The sequence below is a fragment of the Peromyscus leucopus genome, chromosome 8b, assembly GCF_004664715.2.
Source record: "Peromyscus leucopus breed LL Stock chromosome 8b, UCI_PerLeu_2.1, whole genome shotgun sequence".
Classification (NCBI taxonomy): domain Eukaryota; kingdom Metazoa; phylum Chordata; class Mammalia; order Rodentia; family Cricetidae; genus Peromyscus; species Peromyscus leucopus.
In genome coordinates this window covers 65,924,070-65,940,846 of record NC_051086.1, presented here as the reverse complement: position 1 = coordinate 65,940,846, position 16,777 = coordinate 65,924,070, and the positions used below count along the sequence as shown (strand labels likewise).

The following is a 16,777-nucleotide window of genomic DNA, read 5'->3' as shown; positions in this document are numbered from 1 at the left end:
GCTTAGTAGTTTCTCCATTTGGTTCCCAGACCAATCGCCTTGCCTCCAGAACAGTGTCTAAAGGGGAGCAGAGTGCCTGGCACCCACTCATCCCATTTTGCTAGTGAGCCGATTCCTGAGCCCAGCTCCCCAATATTCTTCAAGCATCCCTCTGTCAATAACCATTCTGTACATGGCGTCTCCATCCATTTTGCGGGTTGAAGACAGCTTTTTATAAAAAAGAGGAGTTCAGTGCCTAAGTTGTTCTGGAGTGGCTGTTAACTTAAGGTCCTCGCCTCATTCCTGACAAGCGTGCTCCGGCTCGGATTCCTCCAGGGTCATGTGTAGTGGTTTCTAGTGATTGCTTCTGAGTTCTTCAATGTGGGCAGTGTGAGGGATGAGGAGAAGGGGTCACAAATCACAGGACAGGATGGCAGGCACAGCTGGGGCCTCAGTTCCAAAGCCTGCTGTGTGGCTTCAGCCTGCTTTGCTTCCACTGTGGACCCTAGTGCCTTGGCTGGCAAGAGTGCGAGCAAAGGCAGCGCCTTCCTGCAGCATCCTCAGCTTGGGGAGCTGGGGGAATGAGGTCTCTACAACCAAGCAGTTGCTCGTTCTTCTCTCCAATGTCTCTGCATGGGATGAAGCAGTTGGCAGGTCCTGTTTCGCACACTGCTGTGTGCACCGGTTCTGTTCTTCTTGCCCGACTCCGGGCTGTATCAGTCTGCTGCAGCTATGGTCTCATGGTCTGGTCTCCTTGCCATCCTTCCTCTACCCAGGCAAAGGAAAACATCTAAACCTCATGTGGGATCATGATTTCCTAACCCATGGAACCCCACAACACTCCTTCTGCCCCCCAAACCCCTTTCATAGAGGCTTGTTTCCTTATTGTCAATGACTTAGGGCCAGCAGGGGCAGGGGCATGGCTGCAGTGTTGAGCAGCAGCCTGGGACTCCATACCTACTGGGAATGTTCTCTTCCTTTATCCACCCAAAGCAAAACTCTATGGCTCTCCTGGGTGGCAGTGGAATCCATGAGGACTGGTCCACACTGCAGCCCAGGCATCTGGCAGAGTCCAGCACACAGGAGGAAATTAATGTAATAAGTAAGTTTAACACTAGTGACTTTTCACCCACAATTTTCACCACAATTCTGTGCCCCCCTCAACTCTCCCCCTGGGGGCTCAGAGGGGATGCTTTGGACACCTCACTCAAAAAGGTGGTCCAGGAAATCCCAGTCTGTTAACGCTGATGCTGGCTATAACACCAGCCACTTAGGAGGCTGAGGTAGGAGGTTTGCAAGTTCAAGGCCTGCTCAGCCAACAAAGCGAGTTCAAGGTCATTCTGGGCTACTTAGTACTTAGTGAGAACCCTGTCTCAAAATAATAAATAAAATAAAATAAAATAAAACAAAGACAAAAGGATGAGTGGGTGGCTTGGTGGTAGACGACTGCCTAACATGTGCAAAGTCCCCAGTTCAGTCCCCAGTATGGAAAAAAATCAAGCCCAGGATGAAGAACTGTCACCGAATTGACATTTGAACTTTAATTTAGTCAGCAAACATTTGCTGAGCACTTACCAACTCCAGGCAGAACGTTAGGCACAACGGGTTAAAAAAAAAAGTGATGGAGACTTCCACATTCCTCTCAGGGTCCTCCACGAGCTAGATAAGGTAGACTGACACACCAAATGTTTGTGTTCTGAAGAGGAAATCTGACCTGAGCTTGAGCCCCACTCTCTCTACTCAGCTTTTGGGGTGGCTCTCTCTTGCCATGGACTCTGTTGTCAAACACATGGTAACCAAGTTTCCAGTAACGTCAGTTTCCAGTCTCCCCATTCAGATCGCACCTTCCTCAGAAGTTGGACTCTGGTCCTGGTAAAAATCCACTCACTGAGACTCTCTCCACTGTGACATCTGCTAGGTGAATTGACTACCGTGGGCACGAGACAGAGCCCTGCCCGGGTTGTGGGACAGGTGGCCATGAAAGCCAGCTGGCTTTCTATGGTGCGTCGAAAAATGTCCTGGCTGTTAGTGCATCCCCAGTCCTCTGCCACAGGTCCTTCCCTCTCCAGATGTGTACAGGCTAGCCAGCCACCCTGGCAGCATCTTTTGAGTTCAGTGACCCTGCCTGGCTTGCTGCCTATGCTATGGGGTAGTCTCTCAGGACCTGAGGAGACCCTGCCAATGTTCCCAAGCCCAGAGGGGCTCTGCCCATTCCAAGTGAGATCCATAGTCAACAAGGCTTTCCCATCTGACCTCCAGGTAAGAAAGGCTATACTCCTGCCATAGTGAATATAAGGAGAGACTAGGTCCACCCCCTAGACAAAGGAAACTGGGAAGTTCTGGCGGGGCACATCAAGTCACACATCTTTCCTTTCTGTCCCCTTCTACCCACAAGACCTCTCTCCTGAGCCAGTCTCGGGGCCAGCTCTTTCTTCCTGGGTTGATCACTGAAGACTCCTGGAGAAGACCCATTTTTTTTGAAGGCTACCTTTCCAGGGCAGTGGATCTTTTGTTACATAATGTGGGTGTCTCCATGGTACCCAAGTATCTTAAGAGACACTTCATGTAGGGAAGGAGGAGCAGGTCACCAGCCTTAGGTAGCCAGTGTTGCCCCATGCTGTTCTGTGGCGAACATAAAAAGGACTAGATGCAGCCAGCCTCCGTGCACTGTCTGTTTGCAAGGGGGCTGTTGTCCCCGAGCTAGGCTGATGCCTTCCGTTTATTTATGAAAAACTGACACAGTGGTGGGTAGAACCCAAGAGGTGAGGCTGGGGGGATGGGGAAGGCGTAGAGCAACAGCAGCTCTTCTCTGCCTTCACCCACCCAATGGGCCCTTGCAGTACTCCCAGGTGGCCTCCTCCATCTCAGGGACGCTGGCTGTGGCTGCCTGCCCTTTGGTGTGGAGGGAAGCAGGAGTGAGCAGAGCCCAGGCTAAGGCGCAGTAGTGTTGACCTTGCTGTGGGGACAGGCTGCACATCACCGACTGCGCTTGCTGTGTGGGTATGGTTTGGCCAGAGAGATACGAAAACCCCTCTCACTGGGGCCCTCTCGTAGGCTAAAGGGCAGAGGAAGCCATGGGAAAGTGTCTACTTTGCACTGGACCCCTCTGCAGTCGGCTCCAGGCTTGGGAGACACCCAGGAACCAGCAGACATCACAACTGTTCCCCCAATACCCACCCGAATGTTTTGTCTGCAGCAAGATCCTTGGCAAGGCAGGCAGCCACCACTTCCCACCCTGCAGGACAGAAATCCCTGAATATCGGTTTAAGAAAAAGTCTTTGTGCAGCCTGTGACACAAGACCCCATTTGGGTCCCCTGCACAGGGGGGCACCACTGGGGATGTGAGAGGCATGGCAGGGCACAGTGTGGGCCCACCTGGCCCCAAGTTTGGCCTTGGTGCCTCAATCTTGGGGGCGGTGGGGACGTCTAAGATGGAATGAGGTTTGGAAAGAGTGAACAGGGCAGAACTGTCTCCCTGCTTCACGCTGGGTTTGGAAGGAGCCTTCCGCCTGCAGGGGGCAGAAGATCAAGGTGGATCTGGCCACAACTGGTCAGACCAAAGCTGCGGTGGAAGGGACTATAAAATCCACTCAGCTGCCCCGAGTCCCTGTGTCCAGGCTGAGTCCCAGCCAGAGGCCATCGCATGTGTGGGGATATCCTGCCACCCCAGGCCACCACTATGCAATGTCTTTGATTCTGCGCATGTAATTGTGCAGGTCCGGGGGTGGAGTGGGCCGCGTGGTTCCGGCCACGTCTGGACAACCCCAACCCAGGTCCTCTTCGTCCTCCTCATCCTCTTCGCCAGCAGGCACTGAGTCATAGGCCAGCTCCTCCGAGGGCAGAGTGGTAAAGGTCGTGAACTTGACCCTCTTGCGCTTGGAGGTGGGCGAGCTGGCAGGGTCCTCCGTCTGGTCCCTGGCCGAGCCCCCGGAGGAGCCGTCCCCACGGCCGTGCACCTGGCTCTGGACGCTGGTCTGCGAACTGCCACTGCTGTGGTGATCACCGTGGCAGCAGGCAGGCACGGTTTCCAGCGCGCTCCCCGCGGGCGGCGACAGCTCACCTTGCACCCGCAGTGGCTGCCCATTGCCCAGGAACACCCAGTGATGAGAGTGGTCCATGCTGGTCTGGCCCTCAGGAGGGATGCGCTTGTGCCGGTATCGCAGCACGAACACGATGCAGTTGATGAGGAAGACAAGGATGGCGAGGCAGAAGACCCCCAGCAGTGCGTACATACCAATCTCCAGGTCCGTCAGCCCCCGGGGCATCTGCAGGAAGCCGGTGGGCAGTGGTAAGAAGTCCTCTGTAGGTGGCACCGGGCCGGAAGTGCCCAATCCGGGAACCTCACCGGCGGGGACGGCAGTGCCTGGTGGACCGGCTCCTCGGGCCTCGTCCTCGCCCCCACCAGGCCCAGGCTGGCTGGGCCCCGGGTAGTCATACGTGGGATCCTCGTCATCCCGCCCAAAGTGTACTCGCAGGCCCACATAGGTAGTGGCCAGCACACTCTTGCGCTTGGTTTTCTGGCAGCTCTCCGAGATGGTGAGCTCCGCACGGAGCAGATCTCCTGACCCCTCTGCCTCGGCCACCACCAGTGGGAAAGCCTTGTCTTGGGTCACAGTGGCCACCCGCTCATCCAGGCTGCTCACCAGAAGCCCGTAGTCCCGGGGACTGTATAAAGAGAGTGGTGCCGTGGTTCCATCACTGTAGGAGAGCCACAGGCTCAGCAGGGCTTCCTGAAAGAGGAGAGGAGACAGGAGTCAGGGCCAGCCTTACTGTCTTCTCTGATAGGTACCACCAGCTCTGCCTGGCTCAGCACCCGCCATGCTAGGTGCTAGGTGGGACTCAAGACCACTTCTGAAGTACCATGTGAGGCCCCTTGCACTGTGGGGACGGGAAACACAAGGTAGGGTTTCCGGGTCTCACCTACCACCCTGAAGATCCCCCTTCTTCTCTTGACCTGGCTGGATTTACCTCATCAGTCACCAAGGTAAGCCCAGATCTCTATGTCTGACCCTTGGCTAACGAAGCCCAGAGAAAAGAGAGGGATCTGGATCATAGATTAGGGGACAAGGGACCCCTATGGCCTGACACCACCCATCACCTTTCCACCTCTGTCCTATAGCCAATACCTATACTACGTAGGTATTGACATCCTACAAACCCACCCAGAGATGAGTTTGGAGGGTGGTTGAGGAGAGAGCCCTCTGAGAATCCAGTAGAGGACCCTCAACGGGGCACTGGACCCCTGCCCACCCCTGTGAAGGACGGGGTGATAAGACGCAGAGCTCCTTGGGTATCGAAAGGCCTCATCTGAAGATTGATGGCCCCGAGTGGGGCAGAGCCTCCGGGTCCTATTCCACACCTGACATGTTTGCAGGGGTGGGGTGGGATGGGGTGTTCAGGGAGTCAGTTACCTGCTTAACAAAGCTGAGGGTGGGCTGCACAGCCGTGGTGGCCAGGATGGTATGGCTGCTCCCAGGGCTGGGTCGCAGGGACAAGGCGAGGCTGGCCACCACCTGGGCCTGCAGCTGTGTGACACTGACCTTCTCTTCTGTCACTGTCAGCAGCGTCTCCCCCAGCACAGCCTCAGTCAGGGGGGACACAACCTATGACAGAGCAAAAGGTGGTGGTGGGGATGGCCGGGAAGCAGCTGCCTTGCTCAGGGTCCCCACCCAGGGAGAACTCCCAAGCGCTGATGGGGAGAAGGGCCAGAGAGCACAGGACTCCTGGTTCTCCCACAGGTCTGGAAGGAGGAACAGTGGAGAGTCAGGGGCCCCCGGGGGGCCAGGCAGAAATGTAGAGGCGGATGAGAGAAGTGAGCAGTGGTCACAGGAACTGGTGTCCAGCTGCGGGATCAATCGTTTTATCAACAAAATACGCTTGTAGGCTGTGGTCATTAATTAGCTCACAGATGGCTGAGTTCTGCTCGGTCACCCCGCTGTCGGAGAGGAAGACCAGAGCTGAGTTCTTAGACCACCCATAGGTTCCTTCTTGTGACTCAGCAGCCATTTTCTTTCCACAGCTGCAGTCCCAGATCCTGGTCCAACTTTCCTCGCAGAGAGCTATGAAGGCTGCTGAGGCTTAGCTGAGAACTTCCCCAAGAAGTGGAAAAGAGCTTGATTTTGGAAGGTGCAACCTCAGGTAAGAGGGAAGAAAGTGTTTCTTCGGGGGTCACTGGGGTGGCTTTCAGAAGTGAAGTCCTGGGTACACCCGAATTCTCTACTTGTGGGTAACCCAGGTTCCCAGATCGACCACTTTGTATCTGAACAGTGCCCTTTCTTACCTTAAAGGGGGTGGTGCCTGGCTCCAGTCCTGCCAGTGTGCTGCTGTCCACCAAGTGGGCCACTCGGGGGTCACCCACCCGCATGAAGTCACTGACCAGGTCAGTGACCTCCACCAGCCAGTCTGGACCTAGCATGGTGACCACCTGGTCGGTGCCCTCAGACGATGTCGTGTGGAACTGGGTGAAGACCTGCAGGGTGGCGTGCTGGTACTGCAGCGTGCAGCCTCGGCTGGCACTCTGTCTCCGTTCCTCTTCCTCTTCCTCCTCATCCTCGCTCTCCCGAGCTGACCTGGGGAATGCCAATGTCAGGACTTGGGGGGTTAACAGCACCCCACCCTGGCTCTCTCTGGCTCACACACCATCTCTCCCCCTGTAACTGCACTGCACCTGGAGAGGTTCCTTCCTTCGCCTTCCCAACCCATGGCTGCCAAGAGCTGGCATCCCATCCTAACAGTGACGGTGGCCTCTTCTTCAGCACTGAGCACGCACATGACACTGTCGTGAGCCTTAACCTGGAGCCAGAGGGGATCCCTGTAACAAGCTCACCGGACGTGTCCTACGGTCATGTGTGGAGCATGAGTGATAAGTGATGGAGTCAGATGGTCGGCTGAGGAGATCTCTGAGTGAAGAGTAGGGGTAAAGCCAGTTTCTTCTTGGTGCTTTCATTTATTTGACTTTTTCAAAAGGCAAGGTCTCACAGCTCAGGCAAGCTCTCCCTTGAACTTCCTGATACTTCTGCCTTTACTTTCCCAACTGCTAGGATGGTACAGGTATTCGCTATCACACCTGGTTTTATGTGGTACTGGGTGGGGAGGGGGTTGAACCCAGGGCTTCATGCATGCTAGGCAAGCATTCTATTGCATGAATTACACCCTCAGCCCCCTCCTGTTGCTTAGACCAAGAGAATGGAGAGAGAGAGAGAGAGAGAGAGAGAGAGAGAGAGAGAGAGAGAGAGAGAGAGAGAACGAGAGAACGAGAGAACACGAGAACAGTAAGCAAAAGGGAACCTGGTCTTAATGGTTTAGGAAATCCTTGGCCTATACTGTTTGAAAAAGATGCTGAAATCAGGAGACTCCCTGACAGGGGGTGTGCACTAGAGAATAAGTTCGCTAGTGCTTTATTAGAGTTAGCCAACTGAAACATCCATTCACATGAAGGCCTCCTTTTACGTGTGTTAACGAATTTAGTCCTCGCTGCCATCCAGTCAAGTATTCTATTGCCCATTTCACAGATGAGAAAAATGAGTCAGAGATGTGGAATAAGCATATGGTTGGTTGCACTACTAGTAAATGACAAAAATCAGGATTTAACCTATGCTACCTGTCCAAAGGGCTTCCTACACCCTCAGCACTCAAACCAGCATGAGCATTGCTCTGCAGCTGTTTGGCAAGTCCCAGGCTGTGCCCAGCCCTGAAGCAGAGGCTGCACACTAACAAAAGCCCCAGCAATGGAAAGGCACATTCAGGCTGGAGGGGCTCTGTTACTGTTCCTTGCCGTTTGAATCACCACAGCTTTAAATGCAGCCCAACTCTTCTTTCCCTCCTTGCTTCTCTCCATATCCCTGACTTCCCATCAAGCCCTGCTGGGCTCCACTGGGGCAGCTCTGAATGGGTGAGTGGAGCATGGTAAGTATATACATACATGGCCCACAGAAGGGCACTGAGGTGCGGAAGCCTGCATCTTGGCCAGGGAGCTTGTGTATACCTGTGTACTGTGGTGAATCTGTCCCTATGGACCTAGGAATCTGTCCTCGGTGCCCAGCTGGGGCCAGTGGATAGAATATGTGTGCTGCTATGTGTGTGGGTATCTCTGGCTAGGGGACACAGGTCCTATGGGTCCCCAGCTGACCCCTGTCCACTTGTCCTTTAAGACTTAGCTCAAGAACCTGCTTTTCCAGGAAAGCTTGGCTTTATTTCTGGAGAAAGAGGGACTCCCTCTTTCATGCCCTTTCATTTCCTGCCCACAGAGCTTCCCACCATGCTCTTGGATGTGTGCATGTTTCCTCACCCCGCTGGACTGAAAGCCTGGCTGGTCACACTATTTCCCCATCTCAAATACCTGCCAGTGTCTAGCATACAGTGGCTGCTCAATACAAGCATGCTGTTTGCATCACTGCCCGCAGACTGTGTCCACACCTTACACGCCTGCAGATCAGACTACTGTCCCATGTTTCCACTAGGTGCTGGGGCTGTACCTGCGGTCGGGAAGGATAGGTACCCTCCATCCCTTCACTTGGCTGAGGCGAGCATCTGAGAGCTCGATGTGCAGAGGTAGCTTGGGGACCCAGACTGTCATTTCCAGGGGGGCACTGAGGACATCATAGCGGAAGGTGACTCTGGCGTTCATGGACCCTCGAGACTCCTTCCCGCTCACAAACACATAGTCACAGCTGCTGGATACCTGGGGAAAGGCAGGAACATAGAGCATGGGCATGGCTTGCCTTCCAGGTCCTCCTGCTGGGCGGTTCAGGGTCTGATGGCAGGGCCAGCAAGCCTGCTGGAGAGGAAGTGGAGAGGCCTGCTAGCAGAGGGGCTTCCCAGGGCTGCTCTCTACTGCAGCATCCTTAGGGCTCTGGAACTAGGTGTCTGCCAGATGGACTTCTCCACCCTGCAGGGACTGTTTGACTGGGCAGGATGAGACAGAGGAGCCGGAGTAAGGAACAGGTCCCTGCCTCCTCCATGCCACAGTAGCGTGACTTGGTAGGTAAGTGGGCAGCTAGTTAATTTCAAATGGAGGGCTGTTCCTGGCAGATATGGAGGAGAGGGAATGGGGGAGGACAATTTGGGATCAGAGAAGCCTGAGCACAGGTGGGTGGATGGTGGCCACTGATATGTATTATTTATGCAAATGTGTGCCCACCTGGCTGGCAACACTGTGCCTAGAGGCTCCCTCGTGGAACCCACATGCCTACTGGGGATATGTTGCTGGAAGCAGTGTTCAATCCTTCCCAGGGGGCCACTGCCAAGGCTTTAGGGTAGGTGCAGGTGTCTTTGAGTGTGCTTTGGGTGTTCATGCACACACCTGACACACCCTAGAGTGGATCCCATGTAGACACACACCTGGACACTCTCTGCCAGAACACACTTTGGGGCACCTCCATGAGTCTTGGAGAAGAAGTAACCATGTGACCAGTTAGCTGGCCACACCCAAAGCCTCTGTAGTGATGGGGGTGCTGTATTATACCTCGTGGTGGTTTGAATGAGAATGGCCCTCACAGGCTCATGTATTTGAAAACTTGGTCCCCAGTTGGTGGCACTGTTTGGGAAAGATTAGGAGGTGTGGCCCTGTTGGAGGAGGTGTGTCAGTGGGGCAAGCTTTGAGGTGTCAAAAGGCTACAACGTTCCCAGTGTGCTCCCTCTGCCTCCTGCTTTGGATCATATGTGAGCTTTCAGCTACTGCTACAGTATCACGCCGGCCTACCTGTTGCCATACTTACTACCATGGTGGTCATGGACTAACCTTCTGCAACCTTAGTCCCAAATTAGATGTTTTCCTTTTTAAGTTCCCCATGGTTATCGTGTTTTGTCGTGGCAATAAAAAACTAGGACATCTCCCAATAAACTCTTCTATAAGTCGCCTTGGTCATGGTATGTTAGCACAGCAATAGAAGAACTAAGAAATGTCTCATCCATTTATATATGGACCCCTGGACTACCCCCAAACCCTTGGCTGTTGGCTCCTTGTGTCCCCTTAGAGGTGAGGTGGATGGAAACAGGAATGTGCCTCTCCCACCCTGAAAGGCATAGGCTGGCAAGTTCCACTTGAAGGCTAGCAGCCTCCATTTAAAAAGCCGTATTTCACAGAGATTTATGGCAGTTCATTTAGAGCCCTCTGACTTCTGCTGGTGTGTTAGCCATCACAGGACGGGGAAACGTGGCAGAGAAAGCACTACACGAAGGCTCTCAGGAGCAGCTGAATCTGGTCCTATCCCAGCCACAGGAGTGGACAGAGGGAACGGGGAGGGAGCTAAATTCTGTTCCATCTCCCTGGAAGACATGATGCCTGGGACAGTGGTAGACAAAGTCTCCTTGGGCTTCCTAGACCCAGGGAAAACAGAGGCAGAGTACAGACAGCAAGTGGGTGGTAGGATGGTACATCCAGCCTTCACTTTTCTAAGTGGAGTAGCCAGGGAAGCAGGAGACAGGCCCAGCTGTCCAGTCACTTGATTCCATCTTACCAGAGGCTAGCCCACCCCATGGGCACCATGGCTGCATCACATCTCCACCTCTCCACTGCCTCCTGTCCCATCTTGCCTCTTGAAAGCCAGGGAAAGAACAAGCCAGGAATATCCCGGGTGGGGGTTAGCCATGTGGGTCATCAAGTCAGATGAATGGTCTGTGTCCTGGGCTAAGGAGGAGATGGACGGAGCTAGTCTCTGGAGAGCATCTGGGGGTGGGAGGGAGTCACAGCTGGGAGGGTCACAGGGAGTTATAGGTGCTGGGACGTGTCGGATACTCTATTCCTGAAGCTGCCTTCTCTACCTAGCTCCAGTGTCTCCACCCTGTTCCCCTCCTGCCCAGGACTCAGGGAAAATCTATCCATTCTTCTGCCGTATTTGAGTCTGTCTTAGACAGGGCTCAACAGTGACTTGCTGGGTTGGGGTTACATATTAACACTGCCCATTCCCTCTTGGCCTGCCTGAGGAGTCTGCCAGGACACTCCTCAGGTCTGGATGGAGTGGTCCTTTGGACTAGCAGAGGGACTATGAGTCTGCATGGAGGTATCCACACATGTGGGACTGAGTTGTTCCAGACATTGGGGTGCTGCTTAGAATGGCAGAGAGGAGGGGCCACTGCTGGTCCACAGCAGGGCAGACGCATGCCCTCTTCAAGGATGACCTGGAAGAGCTTGGGAGCTCTCCCAAAGACCCACCTTGATGATGTCCTCATTGTCAGACTGGCACTCCACCAGGGCAGAAACATCCAGGACGAGGCCAGTCACCTCAATGGCGATGACCTTGACGGGAATGGCCACAGTCCGGCCTGTCAGGATGGCAGTGTTGATGATCTCTGTGTCCTGCAGGGAGACAGGGGTGGTCGGAGCTCTGCCACATGCTTCTCTCCAGGGATATGTCCGTCACCCACTGCCCTGGCTCCCGGCTGCTGCCACTCCCTTGATATCCATTTCCTCTGGGGAAATGGCACATGTGTGCAGGGGCCTGTCTCTGCCCAGCCTCGGGTTCCTCCTCAGATGATCGGCTACTGAAGTCCTTCCCTGCTTCCAAGGAACATCTCCTCCCCTGAGCCAAAGCTCTCAAGTGACATCAGCACCTTCTCCTGGCCAGTCACAGTGCTCTGGGTGGGTCACTAGCCCTCCATTCCACTATGCTGGCTGCATCTACTGCCCCTTTGAACAAACCGCCCATATTCATTCTTCCTTTTCCTATGGGAGCTGGGTCCTTCTGGAGCACGCTTCCCTCTTTGTCTCAGATGGGATGAGTGCCTCCTCTCTGATGGCTTCCAAAAACTTAGGGGGACAGCCACTGTCTAGAAGAGCACCCCTAAGCAGCCCCTTTCCAGAGAATTCGTCTATGGTGATTTCGCCAGGGCCAGAGCTGTGCTTGCTACCTGTGGGTGGACACATGCCCAGGTCCACAGGCATTGTCTCAGAAGTGGTCCTTCTCTGCTCCCCACACCACGCCATCCACATGTACACATGCTCAGCCCCACCCAGTCCCACTACACACATGTGAACTCATGGAGCAGGGTGGGGTGCTCGGACAAGGCCTGCTTACCATGGCCAGGGGCAGGATGGCCTGCACATCTCTCTGGATGACCGTCAGTTCGGTGACAACTCGCTCCAGGTCAGTCACGGCACTGTGGCCTCGGTAATCGATGTGCCACATGATTCTCCGCTTCACGGACTGGCTGGTGAAGTTCTCCATCTCAAAGTCCAGCTGCAAGATCTCCAGGGGTCCCTGACCCTCCCTTCAAGGCAAAACAGGAACGGGGGAGACAGAGGCTGACGGGGAGGGCTCTGCAGTCCTAGCAGGAATGCGCCTCTTATGAGTAGCTACTCTCCTCAGTCCACCTTAGTAACCCAACTCCAGAACCCCACTCCTGATTCCTGGAAATGGACTGCCCCCCAGCACTCTGGAAGTCCATCTTTCTTCATGGAGGCTAGCTACCCAGCCCCCAGACGCCTTATCTGCAGAGGGCGGACTCACCAGGGGGGTAGGGGTGTGCCCTGGGCCCAGGCCACATCCACAGTGGCTGTGGAATGCTTTGCCCCAGTCAGCAGCTCTGAGGTCACATGCCACTGGCCACTTCGAGACTTGGTGCCTAGGAGGGTCACTCCCTTCTTAGCCTTCACCCTGGAACAAAAGTGAGGAAGAAGAGGCAGAGGGTCAGGCTTTGATGCAAAGCTTGTTCACCTGGCCACCAGCCCTAGGCTGGAGCTGGGGATAGGGGAAGCAAGTGATCTGAATTACCATGGGGTCTACACTTAACATTTGGGTGATCAGGTCTCTAAAGCTGAAGCTTTGGACATTGTCATCCCTTCTGTCTTGGCTCTGGCCTATCCTCAGTCTCTTCATACATTAGTAACACAACGTCTACACACCTCAGGTTCTTCTCAGGAGGCCCATTAGAACCCGCAGAAGCCCACAGAACACACCCTCTGCCTTTTATTACGACAGGATCTTATACAGCCCAGGCTGACCTCCAACTCTCTATGTAGCCACAGATGACCCTGTGTGCATGGTCATGGGTGTGCAACATATCACCCAGTTTGTGGATGCTGGGAGTGAAACCCAGGCTTCATGCATGCTAGGTGAACACTGAGCTACACCCCCAGCCCAAGAACCACATCTTTTTATTGACACGAGACACAGCAGCCCTGAGTTCTGCTGGGGTAGGAAAGAACAACATCCCTGCATCTCCACTGTGACAGCTCTTGAGACAGCAAAGAGGTGGAGGTCTCCTCTGAGTCTACCACTCCAGACCCTCCGACTGCTTTTTACCATGGCTTCGGATGAGCTCACAGCCTCCTCCTCCTCTGGATGTACATGGCATGTGTCCCTTAGTAAATAAGCTTCGGCTGCGCCTTAATTACTGCTGACTAAAAGCAGGTTGATGATCACCTCCCTACATTTATGTGCTCTACTACTGTTAATGTAGCCCAGGACGTCTGGCAAAACTCATTCACATTCAAGTCTCCATCACTGAATCAGGTAGACACCCTGTGGGAATCTGTGAGCTTGGTGGGTGTGTGCTTAGAGGAGTTTGGAAAGAAGTTGCAAGGTTGATGGTGATAATTCAGTTTCTAGGCATGTTGCTTGTGCAGAGAAGCAGTTTGGTGGGGCCTATTTAATGTCCTCAGAATCCCCGGCCTGACTCAAACCATGATTTCCTACTGAAAAAAAAAAATATGTCAGGTGGGGATGGGATGATCCAGGCATCTGTGAGTGGCTGTGCTCTGTACAGAAAGGGCCAGGCATCCTTACCCTATGTCCTGAACTCATCTGTGAAATTTGGGTGAGCTACACCAGCTTGTGTCTGAGCACCTTCCCAGCCCAGAGCCTGTCCTCACAGCCATGCTTGTAAAAAGGCTCATATTCACTCCTGTTGCAAATCGTTTCTATGTGGCAGAGCAAGAGAAAGAGGCTGTGGCCGGGAACTGGGGCTATGGCTCGATGGGTAGAGGTCTTTGTCATCAAGCCTGACTTGAGTTGGATCCCTGGGATCCACATGACGGACAGAGAAAACCAACTCCTGAGAGTTGCCCTCTAACCTCCACAAGAGGGCCATACCAGGCAGGCCTCACTCATTCAGAACAAAACAAACAAATGTAATTTTAAAAGAGAAACTGTGTGGACAATCAGAACAAACAGCTGCTCTGGAGGAGAAAGGAGGAGGATGCTGAGGCCCTGAAGGGTCGGAGATGCACTTGACCTGGGCTGGGGATCCCCCTCTCATTCCCAGGTCCCTTACCTGAGTGTGAAGTGCTCCACGCTGGGGTTGGCAGCTGAGGAGGAGTTGGGTGCCAGGTAGAGGAGGATGCTGAGCACCTCGCCGGGCCTGAGCGGCCTATCAGGCAGTCGGATCATCAGGTTGCTGTCCAGCCTATGCTCCTGAACCGCCCTACGCGGCGGCGGCCGGAACAGGCTGATGCTGCCTATGCGCAGCAGCGGGTGCTGCGTGGGGCTTTCGGCGCGCGCCGCCGCTCCGGGCCCGGGGCCGCGCCGCGCGCTCCCGCAGCCGCCCGCTGCATCGGGGGCGTGCAGCGTGTAGTAGAGTTCTACCTGCTGGCTCTCAGCCGCCGCCTCCGGCTCCAGTCCGTCGGGGGACTTGCGGCGAGCGCTGGCCGGCGCGGCTGGGGCTGGGGGTCCGAACCAGGCCAGGGGAAGCTCGGCACGCACCAAGCAGGTGGCTAAGGCCCCGCCAAGGCGACACGAGCTCCGCACCTCGCGTGCGTCGCGGAAAGCGTGCAGGCGGACACAGGGCAGCCGCTCGGTGACCCCGAAGTCGTCCCAGTCGCGGCCGGCCACATAGAAGAGCACCTGTGCCACGGGCTGCGAGACGGGCACGCGGGGGCGCACGATGAAGGCGCGCACCTTCCAGTTGACCGTCAGGCGCTCGGGGATGTCCAGGGTGCTGGACGGCTGCAGAAGTTCCCGCACCACCACTTGGCTGGTGCTGAAGGGCCCCAGGGACACGTTGAGGACCGGCAGCTCCTTGGTCTGGAACACCACGAAGGGCTCTGAGCGCTGCAGGGAGCCGTTGATTGCGGCTGGCGGCGGGGGCCGCGCCTCCTTCAGGAAGAAGGCTAGCCGCGTGTGCGACAGGCGGTAGCTGACAGGCAGCACGGGGCTGGCCTGCGGTCCTGCGGGGCTGGGGCTGGCCGGGTGGGAGCGGCTGGCAGCTATGGGCAAAAAACACAGAGGTCCAGAAGGGTCAGAAGAGGCCTCTGGGGACCTCATGGCACTGACCCCCAACCCCCACTAATCCATCCATCCCATCTCCGACAGAGAGCCTTCAGTGAGGTTGTATCCCCTGGTGTCCTGAAAACCTGCAAAATGATGGGTTCTCAAGATGGCTCAGTGGATAAAGGCACTTACTGCCCAGCCTGACAACCTGAGTTGTGCCTCTTGGATCCACATGGTGGAAGGAGAGAACTGACTCCTGCAAGTTGTCCTCTGACCCGCACACGCGCTGAAACATAACCCTCCTTACTCCCCCTCCCAAAAAAAAAAAAAAAAAAAAAAAAAAAAAAAAAAAAAAAAAAACCCTGCAAAATGAGTAAAGGGTTGCTACCTTAAAGTGTGGGTTTGGGGACCTGCCGAAGTCCTGTGCACAAAAGGTGATTGCTCAGACTCTGCACTGGCCCAGGAGGGCTGACTTGGGTGATCTTTGCCACTGTATGTGGGGCTGGCCAGCATTTGGCACTTCGCAAGTCTTAAAGTGTTTGCTCTCCAGATCAGTTTTAGGAATGGCACTGTGATCTCTAAATACTCAGTCACTTACATCTTACAGATGAAGGATTGAAGGCAAAGGGCACTTATCACCGAAAAGCCCAGGAGAAAATTCAAACCTGCCGTCCCAAATGGTGTAGGATCCCAGGAGTCTGTTATCCCAATCCCCTTTCACCGCACACTCTATACCGGGGAAACTTTGTTCTCAGTCTCCTTATCCTAAATGCATCTCCTCCTACAAACCACCAAGGAAGCTTCTAACAATTTTGTCTCGATCACTGCTGTATGTGGTCATATATTGTGCACCCCAATATACTGTGTACCCTAATAAACTTATCTGGGGATCAGAGGACAGAGCCAGACACTAGATTAGACACAGAGGCCAGAGAATGGCAGCACACACCCTTAATCCTATCACTTGGAAAGCAGAGATCCATCTGGATCTCCATGAGTTCAAGGCCACACTGAGAACAGAGTCAGGCAGTGGTGGCACACGCCTTTAATCCCAGAACTTGAGATCTTTTGTGTTTGTTTAGAAAGCACAAATGCCTTTAATCCTAGAAAGTGACATGGCTGGGTGGAGAACAGTATATAAGGCCTGAGGAAACAGGAACTAAGCAGCAGTTCAACTGAGACCCTCAGGAGTGAGGACTCAGAGGCTTTCAGTCTGAGGATTCATGGAAACAGGATCAGCTGAGAAGTTGGTGAGGGGAGGTTGGCTGTGGCTTGTTCTGTTTCTTTGATCTTTTAGCTTTCACCCCAATATCTGGCTCTGGTTTTTTTTTTTTTTTTTTTAATTAGTAAGGCCTTTTAAAATTCATGTTACATTTGGCTTGTCCCCCTTACCCAGTGCTGGCCTCATTTTGTGCTGATAATGACTTAAAATTGCCCAACCGGGTTCTCCCTCCTCCCCTCACCCTTTCTGACTTTACCCCTTTTCCTGGGCACAGATAGGACCTTGGTGTCCTTCCCTGCTCAAGTCCTGGGACAAGGAAGGTCTGTGGATAAAGGCCTATGGTTGGAAGTCCTTCTGTGTGTCTTTCTGCAAGCTTTCTGAGTCTCGTTCCTTCCACTTGAATCCAAGTGGTGATAATGCTGATCTAGCC

General features: G+C 54.3%; 1 protein-coding gene across 1 annotated transcript in view; it reads right to left on the bottom strand.

Moving 5' to 3' along the window:
• Nucleotides 1–1,500: 1,500 nt before the first annotated feature.
• The window catches only part of Tmem132e (transmembrane protein 132E), a 56,017-nt gene continuing 40,740 nt past the window's right edge, over nt 1,501–16,777 (bottom strand). The window contains exons 2-9 of the mRNA XM_028866981.2: nt 14,191–15,121; nt 12,426–12,572; nt 11,994–12,186; nt 11,132–11,275; nt 8,454–8,659; nt 6,260–6,548; nt 5,391–5,582; nt 1,501–4,709 (exon numbers count right to left, since the gene is read on the bottom strand). Of these exons, the coding sequence (XP_028722814.1) occupies nt 3,657–4,709; nt 5,391–5,582; nt 6,260–6,548; nt 8,454–8,659; nt 11,132–11,275; nt 11,994–12,186; nt 12,426–12,572; nt 14,191–15,121 (3,155 nt within the window). The 3' untranslated portion in view covers nt 1,501–3,656. The remainder of the gene's footprint in view (nt 4,710–5,390; nt 5,583–6,259; nt 6,549–8,453; nt 8,660–11,131; nt 11,276–11,993; nt 12,187–12,425; nt 12,573–14,190; nt 15,122–16,777) is intronic.